At 43.6% G+C, this 16,969-nt stretch overlaps 1 protein-coding gene across 1 annotated transcript in view; it reads right to left on the bottom strand.

Moving 5' to 3' along the window:
* LOC134536135 (leucine zipper putative tumor suppressor 2-like) overlaps positions 1 to 16,969 on the bottom strand; it is a 221,479-nt gene that overhangs the window by 10,618 nt on the left and 193,892 nt on the right. The window contains exons 5-7 of the mRNA XM_063375728.1: positions 7,991 to 8,129; positions 3,128 to 3,296; positions 901 to 1,195 (exon numbers count right to left, since the gene is read on the bottom strand). Of these exons, the coding sequence (XP_063231798.1) occupies positions 901 to 1,195; positions 3,128 to 3,296; positions 7,991 to 8,129 (603 nt within the window). The remainder of the gene's footprint in view (positions 1 to 900; positions 1,196 to 3,127; positions 3,297 to 7,990; positions 8,130 to 16,969) is intronic.

Raw genomic sequence — 16,969 nt, 5'->3', positions numbered from 1 at the left:
TATATATACTGTATAGAAGTCACCAGCCCAGGTTAAAATTTCTAATACGGTATTGAGGTAGTTGGTTAATTCACCGCCGAAAGCGCCACCATCTCTAGGGCATCGACTTGTGGTAGTCCCTAGCGGACAAGTGTCGAACTCTTCAAACACCCCTTCCCCCTCATGTTGAACGACGTTGAGCTGCAGTGAATGATGGATGAGGGGTGCGGGGAATGACAGCAGGCGACAGCGCTGCGCTCTAACGTGTAAATAACAACCTAAGACGATACAGGGCCGTTACGGCAGCGCACTGCAGCGGTGAAGTTCCCAAGCTGCTCATCATACGCTTCTGAAAAAACGTAGAGTAAATCCTATCCACTCGCGACCAGGGTTACCAGACACTGATATTAAAAAAGGAGGACATTCATCTCGCAAAAGGAGGACATTTCACTAAAAAGGAGGACAATATATTTTCTTAAAAAGCCATGAATTAATTACAATGGATTACGATAATTTACAATGTTTTGGCATTTAATACAGTTTCAGTATAAAGAATCAAACAAACTACGCATATACAGCATATTAAAAACACGTGCTTCTGCATGTGCTGCTACCTGTCAAGCTGTCATTGAACTACTTATATAGTGGGGTGACTCTGCGGACAGCGCATTAGTGCGCACCGCGCGCTTTACTCAGAGTGTAACTGCAGGAATTATCTCACTTTATAAAAAAGCCGGACATTTTGGAGCATTAAGGAAAATCCGGCCGGACCCAAAAAAATACATAAAAAGGAGGACATGTCCTCCTTTTGCCGGACGTCTGGTAACCCTACTCGCGACTTCTGTACAGTATATATATTCAAAGGTTTACATGTTTGTATGCATATGCACGTGTAGGTGAGAGTGTGTGCAGAAGTCTCACCTGGTAGGTCTGCATCATGAGCAGCTGCTCGAGGCGCAGCGCCTTCTGGGCGCCGGCGCGCAGGCGGCTCTCGTGCGCCGCCTTGAGGCGCCGCAGCTCGCGGTCCCACACGCGCTCCTTCTCCTGGTGCACGCGGAAGATGACCTGCTCGTTGTGCTCCATGGTCTGCCGCAGGTAGGCCAGCTCCGCGTCGCGCTCCCTCAGCGCCGCCTCCAGCTCCGCCAGCCCCGAGTCGGAGGGCGAGGGCGTCGGGTCCAGCAGCAAGCCGCCCGGCCGGAACTGCTTGCCTCCGCCGCTGCGGCACGCGTCACGCCCCGCTCTGCTCCCGTCCTCTCTCTCCCTTAGCTTAGAGTCCTGTAGCACCTCTCTCTCCCTTAGCTTAGAGTCCTGTAGCACCTCTCTCTGTCTCTCTATCCCCCAGCTTAGAGTCCTGGCCTACCACTCTCTGTCTCCCCCAGCTTAGAGTCCTGGCACACCTCTCTCTGTCTCTGTCACCCAGCCCAGAGTCCTGGCACACCTCTCTCTGTCTCTCTCTCTGTCACCCAGCTTAGAGTCCTGGCACACCTCTCTCTGTCTCTCTATCCCCCAGCTTAGAGTCCTGGCACACCTCTCTCTGTCTCTCTCTCTGTCACCCAGCTTAGAGTCCTGGCACACCTCTCTCTGTCTCTCTATCCCCCAGCTTAGAGTCCTGGCACACCTCTCTCTGTCTCTCTCTCTGTCACCCAGCTTAGAGTCCTGGCACACCTCTCTCTGTCTCTCTATCCCCCAGCTTAGAGTCCTGGCACACCTCTCCATGTCTCTCTCTCTGTCACCCAGCTTAGAGTCCTGGCACACCTCTCTCTGTCTCTCTATCCCCCAGCTTAGAGTCCTGGCACACCTCTCCATGTCTCTCTCTCTCTCTCTCTCTCTCTCCCCAGCTTAGAGTACTGTCACACCTCTAAATGTCTCTCTATCCCCCAGCTTAGAGTCCTGGCACACCTCTCCATGTCTCTCTCTCTCTCTCTCTCCCCAGCTTAGAGTACTGTCACACCTCTAAATGTCTCTCTCTCCCCCCAGCTTAGAGTCCTGACACCTCTCTCTCTCCCCCAGCTTAGAGTCCTGGCTGACAGGGATCTCATCATCGCCACGGCGCGCCTAAGAGGTCCGGATGCCTGGACTTGGCATACGAACCCCGAGGCCCCGCAAAGGAGTACCAGGCCGCGGAATGCTGCCCAAAAACCCTCCAGTTTTGATTTTAGAATAGTTTAGCCTAGGACCTATCAGCACTCATTGTGCCTTCCCCAATCTCCCACATCACACTGAGACCCCTCAAGACACCCGGTGAACCCGTGGTCCGGTGGAGGCCTACCCGACCTCTGCTAGCTGTCCAGGCTAGTACCTGTGGTCGGGTGGATAGGAGGGGAATCATTCTTTTCAGAGACGAGAGAGCCAAACTTCCGATCGTGCATCTTCGGTTGTTTTTTTTGTTCATTGTAAATAAATATGGCGGTGTTGATAAAAGGATACTAATGGTCAATTAGGTTAAGTTAGCTACATTATAAATACTTTAAAACATTGTGGATGGTTGATTTGGTTAGGATAGCTACATTAAAGATACGGGGAAAAAACATGAACTTAGGGGAACTTCGGGTTTTGGCTCTCTCGTCTGCGGCGGAATGAGTGGTCAGTGTAACCACTCACCACCAGGGGCGCTTACGTTCCTGGTCAAATATTCCAGATACGAATAAAATTCAAAGCGGACCACGAGTCCAAGTGCCCAACCCCCGCATGGTAGACTCTTTTCTACTCTATCCAACACTTCATTCAGACCATCCTTCTGTCTCCTGTAAATTCCTACACGTAATGCATGCCAATTTGCATCCCACATGAATGTGCCCAGGGTTTTCCATGTGTATATGCAGGTTTTACCTGGGCCCAACCTATCTCTAGTTATAGTCTAGATTTAAGAGTGAGGGGATTTAGTCATGGCGCCAATCACTGCCATGGCTGGCCAATCCCCTCCTAGCACATGCTGCATGCGACCCTCTCCCTGCATGGCTAATCCCAGCATACGTCCCTCACTAACCCGGCCCCTCCAAAATACACTTAGTTTTAGTTAGGTTAGGAAAAAAAAATGGACATCTTAGGCTTCTCGTCCAAGGCTAGTACCTGTGGGAAGGGTGTGTAGGAGGGGGGAGGGGAGGAAGATGGAGAGGTGAAGAGGGAGGTAGAGGGGTGTGTGACGTACCTGGAGACGCGCGCGCGCGCAGGCGACCCGTCGAAGCCTCGGCCCGCGGCTACCGGCAGCGACGGCAGCGACGGCAGCGACGCCATGGCGAGCGGCGGCGACGACAGGAACTTGCGGTCCAGCGAGTAGTTGCAGCCGGCGGGGTGCGGGTGTCTCAGGTCGCTGGAGCCTGCGCATGCGCCACGCCACCTCCCTCAACAACAACTTCAACGGACTGATACATCTGCCCAGCACACCTCGTCAGAGCTTTAAGGGGCCCGCCTACCTGGGCACACATACGGTGTGCAGAGCTTCAGGAAAAACAACGCGATTTCAAAACTACTCAAGATATCCGAGTGGGGCCTATTTACGAATAGCATTTAAGAGTTCACTGAGGGCCGAAAAGTTTTTTTAAATTTCGGATTAAGTTTTTAAACTGTATTTTTAGAAGCGTTAAAATGCCTAAAACGCGTGTTTTCAGAGTAATTTTTAGGCATAAAACAATTAGTACAGATTCTTGAAAGCACTTAAGGGGCTTGCATAACACCTTTATCTTCATTTCTCGGCCATATGATGTTACGGTCACCGCTCAAATTTCACAGTTATCCTGTGACGACGAGACGAATGCGCGCCAGTTCAGAGCCTTGCGCTTAGAGGCTATACCGCGCTAGAAGCATCAGCGAGCGTCGCGCTCATCATCCCGCCTCACTAACACACATACACCCCTTAAGGGGGGGGGGGGAAGGGGATTGTCTGTAAAGTCGGTTAACGGACGATAATTTAACGTGATAACGTCATAAGAAAACATCGATGAAAAATTGCACACTTTTTTAATTTACAAATATTATTTACAGTTTTTTTTTTTGCAAAATTTAATTTAAATAATTTGTTTTAAATATAATCAGGAACAATTAGTTAAAAAAAAGCCCGTCCTTAACCTGTTTGATATTATTAAAGATTTTCTCGCACGGTGGTTGGCCGGTTCTTGAAACGCTCGGCTCAGGCGGAACGTGACAATGAGCCTTGCTTTTTTCGTGCGTGCAGCCGGCGTTCATCGATTTATAAAACGTCATCACGTCAAAAACAAAAAAAAATACCTTATGCTAACCCTGAGAAACAGTTCCATTGGTGAAAAGGCCAATTGCAATATATTTTCCTTAGTGTAATGAACTGTAGTTTATCAAGTGTCCAACCTAAACCTGATTCTGCTTATTATCTTTGATCGACAGTATTACCACAAGTAGTATGGATTATATTGCTTTATGTAATGTGTATTAGGTGTCATTATTTTGTTTATTAAATATTGTCTGGTTGTATTTGTAGCAAATAGTTGTTATATATGTCTAAGAAAATAACTATTTTAATTATTACAAAATTTTATTTTTTATCTTTAGATCAGTTCTTTTGATTAAATTTGACCTAGTAAAACATTATTAGTCTATCAAAACTGCTCCAATATATCCGGGTGGTGTTGTTTACGAAAAGCATTTTAAGAAACGCTTGAGTATAGTTCTATTTCCGTATTTCGTTTTTGAAGCTGTATTATTAGAAGAGTGGATATGGCTAAACCGCAGGTTTTAAGAACATTTTTGACGTGACAACGTCTAATAAATCGATGAACGCCGGCTGCACGCACGAAAATGTGTTCCGTTACGCAAATAGTCCCGTTACGTTGTGTCCCGTTACGCTCATTGTACGCATGCGCCGCATCTATAAATCTTCCACTCGATTGGAACAACCATCGATTTGACTTTTTCGAGGCACATTAAACTTGAAACACTCCCATTCGTCTCCTACTTTTCCTATCATCGTCCTATCCTTAACAGAATAACACAGATTGGAAGAAGTTAAATAGCAGACATGTATAAAATATATAGTTAAAAAAAATTCGTTGTCTGTAAAGTCGGTTTACGGACGATAGTTTAACGTGATAACGTCATAACAAAACATTGATGAAATGATTGATCCTGAAGAAAATGAAATATAATATTCGGCCTGAGACTGAGCCGTAATAGGTTTTTGCAACCAAACCATTTAGGCATTGAATATATTATATTCTTTGAGGAAGAATTTTTTTTAATTTTTCTATCTTTTGTATGATAAAATCTACCTCTGTATACTTTTATGAATAAAATTGAATCATTTTTATTGAATTATCACTATTTTGTATCGTTACAAAGAATGAGTGAAATGAAATCTACAATTTAATTAATAAATTTACGTTTATTTGCATTCATTAATTCAAATATATTTATTACTTTTGAAGTGTCGCGCGCGCTGTATTAATTTTTACAAGTACAAAAAAATATATTGCAGCAGCCGGAATTCGATCCGTCGTAGTCAGCGGTGCTAAACGCACGGCCACGAGGCCATATCGGAATTATTGTTTCAGATGTTATATAAATAAAAATTTTGTTTTGCGTTGTGGAAGTTTTAAAACGTATTTGAATATACAACATTACTTTTAAATAACCGTACCGATTGTGCTGAAAATTGGTGGACGATCGTTAAATTACATAATATTAATAATTCAAACGACGAAAATATGATTGAAAAGTCAAATCGATTGTTGTTCCAATCGAGTGGAAGAGAGATGCCACGCATGCGTACAATGAGCATAACAGGACACATCCGTAGTGGGACATCCGTAGTGGGACAATGTGCGTTACGGGACACTTTTTCGTGCGTGCAGCCGGCGTTCATCGATTTATTAGACATTGTCACGTCAATAATCTCTTCGTTAAAGTAATAAACATATTTGAATTAATGAGTGCAAATAAAAGTAAACTTATTAATTAAATCGTAGATTTCATTTCACTCCTTTGTATCCATACAAAATAGTGATAATTGAATAATAATGATTCAATTTTATTCATAAAAGTATGCAATCATTTAATCAATGTTTTGTTATGACGTCACGTTAAACTATCGACCGTAAACCGACTTTACAGACAACCAATTTTTTTTTTTGCGTGAAAACTATCGGTGCAGATTCTCAAAATGTACTCAAGGGACCTGTATTTTACGTTTATATTAATTTCTCTGCCATATAATTACTAGTTAAATCTGATAGTTGTTCCACGCACGACAAGAAAACTGCGCAGTTTGTATGTTTTTTTCCTCTCAATTAAATTAAGTATTTTAAATAAAATTGAAACAAAAACTAACCAAACTTACAATGCATAGAAAATATAGCTGTTTAATAAAAGTTTTCAAAAGTCATTCCCTTAAACTATTTAGTCTTGAACTCGTGTAAGAATTTAAAACAACTCATATGAAAATCAAAACTAATTCAACTGCTCTTGTCAATTACAGTCACACTAAGAATTTATATCTCAGCTGCATTTAAAAGTGGTACTATAAGAGCAATAGTGGTTAAAAAAAAACAAAAAAGTGGTTTCTTGCAAGACAGTTATAGCTGAAAGTGATCTCTTGTATGTCCAGTCACATTTAAAGTTAGTTTTTTGCCTTCTTTTTTTACAGGGGAGGAACATAAAATAAAAGATATCCCTCGCTAAGACAGTCACGTGAAGTTATATCTTACAAAGGCAGTAATGTCTAATAAAAATGATTTTTTCTTTCAAGAAAGCAACATTCAAAACTGGTATATTGCCAAGGCTGCCATACGTTTTACAATAAATATTTTGCCAAGGCATTAAAATATGAAAGCGTTCTCATGCTAAGTGCAAAATACAGTTTTTTAACTTTCACAAATGATTCCTTTGGAAACCAGTTGTCACGAAATAATTCGTAATACTACAATAAAACTACTGTAAATTTTTATACCGCATGGTATGGTTGCTTTGCAAGTATGAAATACAATTTTGGAACAAAAGCTGAAAATGTATAGTAACGCTTACGAAAATGGTTAAATATGATTGATGTTTAGATACAATCATAAATTTTTCAACCATGGAAAGTTAATCAGATATTAAAGAATTGACGTCTTTACTTTTATCATGCTTATTCATGTGCGCATAATTACTGGAAAGATTTTGAGGGAACGGTTTACAAATAAATTTAACTATTGGAGGTACTGGGAGAAAACAAAGCATAAAATCCCGGACAAAATTTCAAACCCAGTATTAATGCAAACATTTATTTTACAATGATGAAATTGCTAGTACGTAAATGTATAAAATTTACTAATATCTGTTATTTTACATGATAATTTCAGTTTCATTTACAAAAAAAAAAAAAACAGTGCGGCAGTTATGTCTAAAAATCTGTCTCTTTGGAGTACAGCAGATCGTAAAAAAAAGGCAGTCGTGTCCAATAAAAGTGGTATCTTGCCAGGACAGTTGCGTCTAATAAAAGTGGTATCTTGATAAGGTAGTAGCGTTTAATGCAAACAGTGCCATGTGGTGTCTAATACAAACAGTGGCATGTGGCGTGTAATACAATTAGTGGTATTTGGCGTCTAATGCAAACAGTGGCATGTGGCGTCTAATACAAACAGTGGCATGTGACGTGTAATGCAAATAGTGGCACGTGGCATGCAATACAAACAGTGGCATGCGGCGTGCAATGCAAACAGTGGCATGTGGGTGTAGTACAAACAGTGGCATGTGACGTGTAAAGCAACCAGTGACATGTAAAGTCTAATGCAATCAGTGGTATTTGGCGTGCAATGCAAACAGTGGCATGCGGCGTGTAATGCAAACTGTGGCATGTGGTGTATAATGCAAACAGTGGCGTGTGACGTGTAATGCAAACAGTGGCATGTGGCGTGCAATGCAAACAGTGGCATGTGGCATGTAAAACATACAGTGGCACGCGGCGTGTAGTACAAACAGTGACATGTGGCGTGCAATGCAAACAGAGGCATGTGCCGTGTAAAGCAACCAGCGGCATGCAGAGTGTAATGCAAACAGTGGCACTCACTGCCGTAGAGGGTGAGGTGCGAGCCGGGGCGCGCCAGGATGGGCGTGGAGCCGTAGCGCTCACCGCCGCTGCCGAACCGCGCGGCCGGAGACATGCCGCCCACCGGCTTGAAGGCGATGGGCCGGATCACCACCTTGCCCTGCGACAACACCGGCCACCCTTCACCGGCCACCCTCACCGGCCACTCGGCCACCTAGCTCTGCGGTCCGCACGCGCCAAGCTGTGGCGGGTCGCCTTACTTCCACCTTTGAATATATATATACTTTATAGAAGTCGCGAGTGGATAGGATTTACTCTACGTTTTTCAGGAGCGTATGATGAGCAGCTTGGGAACTTCACCGCTGCAGTGCGCTGCCGTAACGCCCCTGTATCGTCTCAGGTTGTTATTTACACGTTAGAGCGCGGCACTGTCGCCCGCTGTCATTCCCCCGCATACCCCCCACCCAACATTCACTGCAGCTCAAGGTCGTTCAACGGGTGGGGGAAGGGGTGTTTGAAGAGTTCGACACTTGTCCGCTAGGGACCACCACAAGTCGATGCCCTAGAGAATGTGGCGATAGCGGCGGTGAATTAACCAACTACCTCAACCGTATTAGAAATTTTAACCTGGGCTGGCGACTTATATACAGTATATACCTATATTCAAAGCTTCCACTGCTGCTTCTTAAATTACCTTCTTTTTTATAGTCTTCACAGGTGGTATTCCCAATACACAGCTTTAATTTCATCTTGCAAAATAAAACATTCAAAATAAAATTTACTGATCCCGCACAAAATGCACAAAAAAAAACCTGTGATAATGACCTTAGAGCGGCGGTTCCCAAAACGGTAGGTCACGACCACCACTAGTGGATCGCGACTCGATCCTAAAAACTATCGGAAACCATCGAATAAACCATCAGAAAAAAGATAAGAAAAATCGAAACAAATCGAATTGTGTGCAAACACATATCCATTGTTAAATAAACAACTGTTTTTGCTACAAAGTGCTTATATTTTGTCAACCATTTTAGAATCAGAACACAAATTGTTTATCAATAATCAATCTGTATATTAAAAACAGCATATATATATATGCAATATTTGATGGTAAATTATATACACATGAGGAAGGGATACGATACAAAAAATAAAGTTTTTTACTCCACCATGGACCGATAGACCGTGGACGTATTCCTATAAAAGAAAGGTGGGTCGCCAGCTGAAAAAGGTTTGGGAACCACTGCCTTAGAGGGTTGACAATCCTGCGTTCACACGGCGGCTAGCAACACAGTGAATAAATTATGTCTAAAATGATTTTGGAAGTTGGTGTGTGCGATCGTTGCCATGTTGATAATTGGAGTCAACATGAGAACGACCCTCACATATTCCCCCTTTTCCCACCTACTTTTTTTTCCATCTGAATGGTATAATATTATTTTGGGTTCTAAGTTAATTCCTTGCTGGTGCGTTGTTAACATATTTCTACGGGCGTGTATTCTTCGCGAAATAATATATCGCTCATTGGACGGAAGAAGTCGTTGCCTTGCCTGACCGAGCCACTCAGGGCGCGCTTGCTTCCTTCCGCATTGGGTCACTGTGATTGGTGTTGTCAACAATCGACACGTTACCTGAAAAAGATACTCGCCCAATCACTAAAAAACACGAACGACGCTACAGTGATGCTTTTTAACTTTCGGGAATCTTTTCACGAAACACGCATGCCCCTAGTTACCCCTTCTGCTATCGGCACAACGGTTTTCCTAGAATACTCGTGGGTAGGGACACCTGTATTTCGCGAATAAATTTCGTGTCAAGGTATTTCACAAAATACTGTAGCTTTTTCTAAGAGTCATGGCAAATTGTGAGGGTGCGGCAGTAAGGTGACCACATTCTCATTGGCCCCGTCAAGAGCGGGACGACACCTCTCCCCGACCTCAGCCAATAACCACAGGAGAAAAGCTACAGTATTTTGTGAAATACCTTGACACGAAATGTATTCCCGAAATACAGGTGTCCCAACTCATGGGTGCCTAAGAAGTGTCGAATCACAGGCGACCCAGTCCAAACGACCCTCGAGTCAGCAGCCGACGAGCAGCGGGTATTTTTGCTCACCGTACGTCGAGGGTTGCTGAGTCTACCCTGGAGGTCAACAGAAACCGCGATTTCCCCCCCCCCCCTGTCCCTAGTCAGCTGAGTGCGGTAGAGGGGCTGAGGCGGTGACTATGCTGGGTTGGTGGCCCCATTCCGCTGGTCATTGCCGAAGCTCTAACACCCTCCCGATCAAACAACAGGGACCGATCCCTCATAGTTCTGTTTTCTTAAAAGCTCTGGTATGTCTAATTAAGAGAACTGGAATGCTACTCCCACCCTACCCTATTAGTAGGGCCCGGAAAAATTCGCGAATTCATTTCGCGATGGGCTAAAACACAAATAGTTTATACCTCAGTGCTGCCTCTGCTGTTGGCTCACAACTAACCTGGATTACTCTGGGCCAATGAGAAACACCCAACCAAAGCTTATTTCGAATCACACAGGCTGCTACGTTGGGACGTCTCACAAGACAAGCAGCCAATGAGTGGATGGCATTTGACCGAGTGTACGTAGGACTATATGGAGTTCACATCCTGCAGGTCATTGAACCCGCGAATTTTTCCGGTCCTTACCTATTAGGGCGCATATGTGGGAGGGGAACGCGAGAAAAACCCGGCCGTAAAGGTCGGAATACACCTGTCCCTGGTCATCGCTAGCCACCACCGAGGTCTAGCGCCGGCGGTGTGGGGAGTTGGAAGTGAAGGAGGGGGGCGGAGGAGATTGGTCCAGGGAGCGGCGCGCCGAAAGAGCGCGCGAACCAGCTGTCCGCCGAAGAGGGATTGCGGTCTCTCGCCCTCCATTCCCGCGTCAGGCGCGCGCACACACACACGCCTTCGGGCTCGTTTATTGTTCGCGGCGGCGGGCGAGGCTAGTAATTATTTTAATGACGATAATTACACCTCTCCCTCTCCCCGCCTTGCCATCCCAAAAAACCCTTTTCCTCATCAACGACTTGAGCCTGCAGTTTTGACAGTTCATTTCAACCCTACCCTACGCCGCTCCTTGCCATCATCTCCCTCCTTCAGGAGCTGTGCAGTAATTGACTCTCTCTCTCTCTCTCTCTCTCTCTCTCTCTCTCTCACGCACACACACACATTCACACGTACGAGACCGCGCAGGAGAACCTTTTCCCGCCCGAAACCGCTGGCCGCTTAGTGCGACCCAACACGCTCACCTCGAACCCCCTCGAACAAAATGCTATTTAGGCTCGAATAATGCTTCCTATTGAGTAATTAATAGAGCCACGGAATTTTCGCGCATTCATTTAGTCGCAAGCTAGAATGCAAACCTCCACACTGTCGCACTGTGTTCGTGATTGGACAGTTATCTGGACACGCCCCTCTACGACCGTGAGCCAACGATGTCCAGCTAGGAGAGAAGTAAGCGAATCAGGTAGTGCCAAATAACAAGGATAAAAAATAAAAACGTTCTCGCTAAGAAATCAACCAATGGGAAAGTAAACATGGGTCGAGCACACCTATAACTTTGAATTCTATCCTGAGGCCAGAGGAATCCGCGAAATTTCCGGGACTCTAGCAAGTAATTAGAGACCTGCAAAATTCGCGGATTCATTCGGTGATAGGCTAAAAGTCAAACACATATACCTCTTAGAAATTTTTTCTATTGGCTTACTGTTCGTCTGGACGAATCTCAACCAGTTACAAACCCTCAACCAAAGAAGGATCGAAGCACAGACAAACCAGCTGAGACGACTTACAAGTCGGCAGCCGATGAACTTGCGTTATTTGCCCGAGTGTACAGGGGTATGTGCAGTCTATCATGAAGGCCATCGAAACCGCGAATTTTGCAGGTCTCTAGTAATTATTTATTCCTCCCAATGCTTTCTTTTTTTTGTCTGATGATGCACGATCGACCAGCAACCGTCTGTCTGCCTGTGACAAGCTTTTTAAAAAAATTTCTTATAATACCGGTACATTTTGCGAGGTTAATTCAGCTACGACCGAACCATCGCTAGCGACAAGCGTATAATGCGACGTGCAAAGGTTTTACAGAGTCAAAAACCGAAACGGATTCGTCCTCAGGGAGTCTGCCGTCACCTATGTACGTGGACGACGGCAGGACTCGAACCCACAACCCCCCTTCCGGGCAAGTCGGTCACAGCCGGCAAGGAAAGAGATGCAGCAGGTTGGAAACTGGTCCGTGCGGTTTTTTTTTTGACGTGACAACGTATAATAAATCGATGAACGCCGGCTGCACGCACGAAAAAGTGTCCCGTTACGCACATTGTCCCGTTACGCTCATTGTACGCTTGCGCCGCATCTATCTCTCTTCCACTCGATTGGAACAACCATCAATTTGACTTTTTCTAGGCACATTAAACTTGATCGTCCTATCCTAACATAATAACACAGAATGGAAGAAGTTAAATAGCAAACATGTATACAAGTTATAGTTAAAATAATCTCTTCGCTAAAGTAATAAACATATTTGAATTAATGAGTGCAAATAAAAGTAAATTTATCAATTAAATTGTAGATTTCATTTTACTCCTTTGTATCCATACAAAATAGTGATAATAATTCAATAAAAATGATTCAATTTTATTCATAAAAGTATGCAATCATTTCATCAATGTTTTGTTATGACGTTGTCACGTTAAACTATCGTCCGTAAAACAACTTTACAGACAACCAATTTTTTTTTTTTCGCGGAATGATTTTCAGAGACCAGCAGTGTGTTACAACACTGTGTGAGTTTCTCCCGGAAGCTCATCTATCTACTGTCGGCACGCTAGTCAATAGCAAAACGCGTTCTGGATGGCCCGGCCAAATAAGGCGGTTGTTTTTTCTCGCAAAGTAAGAACGTCGATTACAAGGAAGATACTGCTCGCTAAGGCATGCCTTGTCGCAGTCTAATGAGCGTTATGGACTGTTTCGCAAAAAAAAAAAAAAAAAAAATGCCTGCACCGTGTTACATCTCGCTGGACATTGCGAATTAGAAGTGGGAAAATGGGGATTTGACGCCAGGAGCAGGATACACGATTATGCTAATTAGGTAGGGAGTAGATGAGGAGGAGGAGGTGAGTCTGGGGGGTGAGTCTGGGGTTCGTACTGGAGAGGGTAATTCTACACCATTGAGCTCCCCGCTCACCCGAGACCACCATCTTGGATTCTATTATTATTATTATTATTTATGAAATCTCAATCGCGATGAGGTTCAAATCTGGTTCCTAGTGAACGCGAGCCCTATGTTCTACTATTGCACCACAACGCTGAGCAGATAACTCGAACAAAAGTTACCCTCCGAAGAGACGCAATGTCTTTGAAGGAAGGAAAATTAATAAAAAAAAAATCTTAAGTCGCTTAGAAAGATATTTTATTGTTGTAACCACACGCTGAGGCTTGAGAGTAATGTTGTTCAAATCGTAAAATGGAAAACAAAAAAAGTACTATTTTTTCATGTTTGTTGCTGCAGACATCGGCGATGAGCAAGATGATGAATTTATAGTTTTACGTCGCACGGTTAACGCACAGAAATGCCTAAGACAATATGCTTACAATCCTCCAATATTTTAAAGGGCGCCAAACTACTGATGTACACAATGCTACTAGGCGTTACAGTTGACTTCCGAAATGTCCAAGAAGTATTAAAATGAATAAACGATTCATGTAGGAAGAAAAGATATAAAAGCAGATATTTGGCGTTATAGAAGAGCGTTTCCACAAAATAAAAATGTGCCAACATCCAGTTTAAGAAATACGTGAAAGTGAAGCGTGGAGAGTTGGTTGTGCATAAAAGAAAGCAACTGGTGTTTAGTTGCTCACAAATTCTCACTATTCGTTTGGTGGGTGGCATATCTCCAGATGATTCGGCAGATGCAAAAGGTGGGCATAAATCTGTTGTCAAGAATAAAAAAAAACGTCCTGTTCGCAAAAAAAAAATATCAATAGATAATGAATCACGATTTATTTAACTGGAGGTTCACTCACTCTTTAAAAAGAAAATCATTATCAAACTACCAGTTCAGGGGAACATAAATTTTTTTTTCGGAAAATCGCCGGTGAGTTACTACCCACGTTAAATCGCAAAATTCAATTTAAGTGGTCCTTGTAACGAGGAAAACAGCTTACATTCGAGACATTAGTCAGTGCAGATGTCCGGCTTCGCTTGAGGGGGGCCGAATAAAACTAAAAAAAAATTTCTTCTCGCAAAGAGAGGGTTTGGATTGGTTGTCCCGAGCCGGGGGGGAGGGGGGAGGAAGAGAGAACGGCCGCTCTTAAATCGGACGCTGTCGAAAATAAAAATTCATGCAGCGATTTCGCACGAATAACCCGTGGAGGGGAACGAGAGAAGTGCAGAACCCGGGGCCACCAGGCTCCGATCTTCCAGGGAGAGGAAGAAGGTGGGGGGGGGGGGGGCCTGGTCTGCTCGCATACGTAATGCGAGCGAGCATTTCAGTTCGGGTCCGAAGCATCAGATGCTATCTCGCGCCGACCCGCGCCGACGGCGAAGCCCGTGTTACAAGATGAGGGGCCTGGCTGGCTCCTTGCCCGTCTCACACGATGCGCTTACTGGAACAGTCCGCGCGATCCCAAAAAAAACTCCGTAACAAAAAATAACTGTAGACGTTTAAATATATATATTACTTTTCCAAGACGTCTACATTGCGTTAAAATACCTTAAGGAGAGGATGTTATTTCGAAATTTCTGACCGCACCTGCCTCCCAAATCACTCCGGTCATCCGCTTTCAAATTTTCCCAAAATTTGAACCTGGGTCCACATCTGCGCGCAACGCTCTGCCGATATCAGGAGCGTATGCAAAATTTAATTTCAGAAGGGATTGGGGGGGGGGGGAATATAACTGCTCTGTCCACCGTTTGCTTTCAAATTCTTCCCTTTTGTTGGTGGAAATGATAGATGTTACATGGCTTTCAGGGGGGTGGGAGGGAAAGAAAGGAGAGAGATATATTTTCCCGTCTGCCCCCAAAAACTGCGCACGCCCCTGGTGATATTGGCCTAACGCGCTCATCACGTCCAACTAAAATAACAACGCTCCTATAACAAAATTTTAGATAATAGCTGCGTGCGTGGAATCACGATTAGGCTACTTCTTGTCTGCAAAACCCAGGACAGGTTCGGGTCGCGTTTAAGATAAATGCCTTGAAGGGATGACAACTCGTAATATGACTGGTGGGTAGACGTCTCTTCGTAATATTTGGACACCATCAGAGAAGCGCAGTTTTTAAATTAGAAACATTATTTCTTAAACAGGATGTCCATACAAACCTGTAATAAAACTTCCCTGACTTGCCATGATAGAAATTACTAGTTTCCCTGACTATTTTTGTGTGTAATAATTTATCTATTTTGCAGTTTTCTGAGAGAAAACCCTCCTTACAGCTGCCCTGGTTCAAACGGAACCTTGCACACGCCATTTTACAGCGTGAAGACTATGCACTTAAACACTATCCGAGAAACAAATTCTTTCACAGTGTGTATACGGAAGACTGGAAAAAGATATCTCCTCAAATTATCGATGACTGCGTGAAAATCTCCTTACTTTCCCTGACCAATTTCAAGTGTCCCGAATTTTCCTTGAATTTCCATGACTTTCCAGAATGTTGACACCCTGATGAAGGTAGAACAAAGAAGGGGGAAGAAAGTGAGCACACCACGGAGTTCAAGGTTCGATTCAATTTGAGTCCAAGAATACTCACTGCTGCACCTCGCGTTATCTTCCATCTTGCATGTATTTTTTCCGCGACGATATCTGATCGCTTATTGGACTGCAAATAATATGTGCCTGCGCTAGCGATTGTTCTCTTTTAACTGGCGGCTGTCTACAAGAGAAGTCTCCCTATTTGGCCGGGCTAGTCAGCATGTGTTTTTCTTCCGCATGATTGGTTCGCGTAGTGTAGACATGGAACCTGAAATAAACCCAGCAAAACCTCGAATCACAGACAATGCTACACATCTGGTACGCGAACTACAGACAGACAAACACGCTGTTTTATTAATATAGACAGTTACATCAATTCGTTAATGTTTTACTTGTGTAAGACGTGACAAAAATATTTTTTACTGAAACTTGTTACAAGGAAAAAAATTGGTTATCTGTAAAGTCTGTTTACGGACGATAGTTTAACGTGACAACGTCATAACAAAACATTTATGAAATGATTGCATACTTTTATGAATAAAATTGAATCATTTTTATTTATTGAATTATCACTATTTTGTATGGATACAAAGAAGGAGTGAAATGAAATCTACAATTTAATTGATAAATTTACTTTTATTTGCACTCATTAATTCAAATATGTTTATTACTTTAACGAACAGATTATTTCAACTATAACTTTTAAACATATTTGCTATTTAACTTCTTCCAATCTGTGTTATGCTGTTAAGGATAGGACGATGATAGGAAAAGTAGGAAACGAATGGGAGTGTTTCAAGTTTAAAGTGCCTCGAAAAAGTAAAATCGATGGTGGTTCCAATCGAGTGGAAGAGAGATAGATGCGGCGCAGGCGTACAATGAGCGTAACGGGACACAGCGTAACGGGACACTTTTTCGTGCGTGGAGCCGGCGTTCATCGTTTTATTAGACGTTGTCACGTCAAAAACCTCAAAAACGCATTATTTGTAGAAAGTAGACCCGGTGATCCCATCAAGAACGCCACGTCACGTGGATATCAACGAGGACGATCATGAGCATCGAAATAACTCGCGAGAAGTAAACCCCCGGGAGTTACGTCCACGCACAGGGTCCTCGCAGTATTCGCGACATCACATGTGTGGAATCGTAACTACTCAGTTTATTAAAATATACCACGCGTTTACCGAGCTAAACCACACTCGGCAGCTGATTTTCGGAGGGGGAAAAAAATTGTTCTCAGTTGGCTATGTAACGTAAAGAACATCACTGGCGAATTTCAAGTCTA

This window comes from Bacillus rossius, chromosome 10 (assembly GCF_032445375.1).
Source record: "Bacillus rossius redtenbacheri isolate Brsri chromosome 10, Brsri_v3, whole genome shotgun sequence".
NCBI classification, from domain to species: Eukaryota; Metazoa; Arthropoda; class Insecta; order Phasmatodea; family Bacillidae; genus Bacillus; species Bacillus rossius.
The sequence above is the reverse complement of the archived record's forward strand: the minus strand, read 5'-3'. Positions and strand labels throughout refer to the sequence as shown.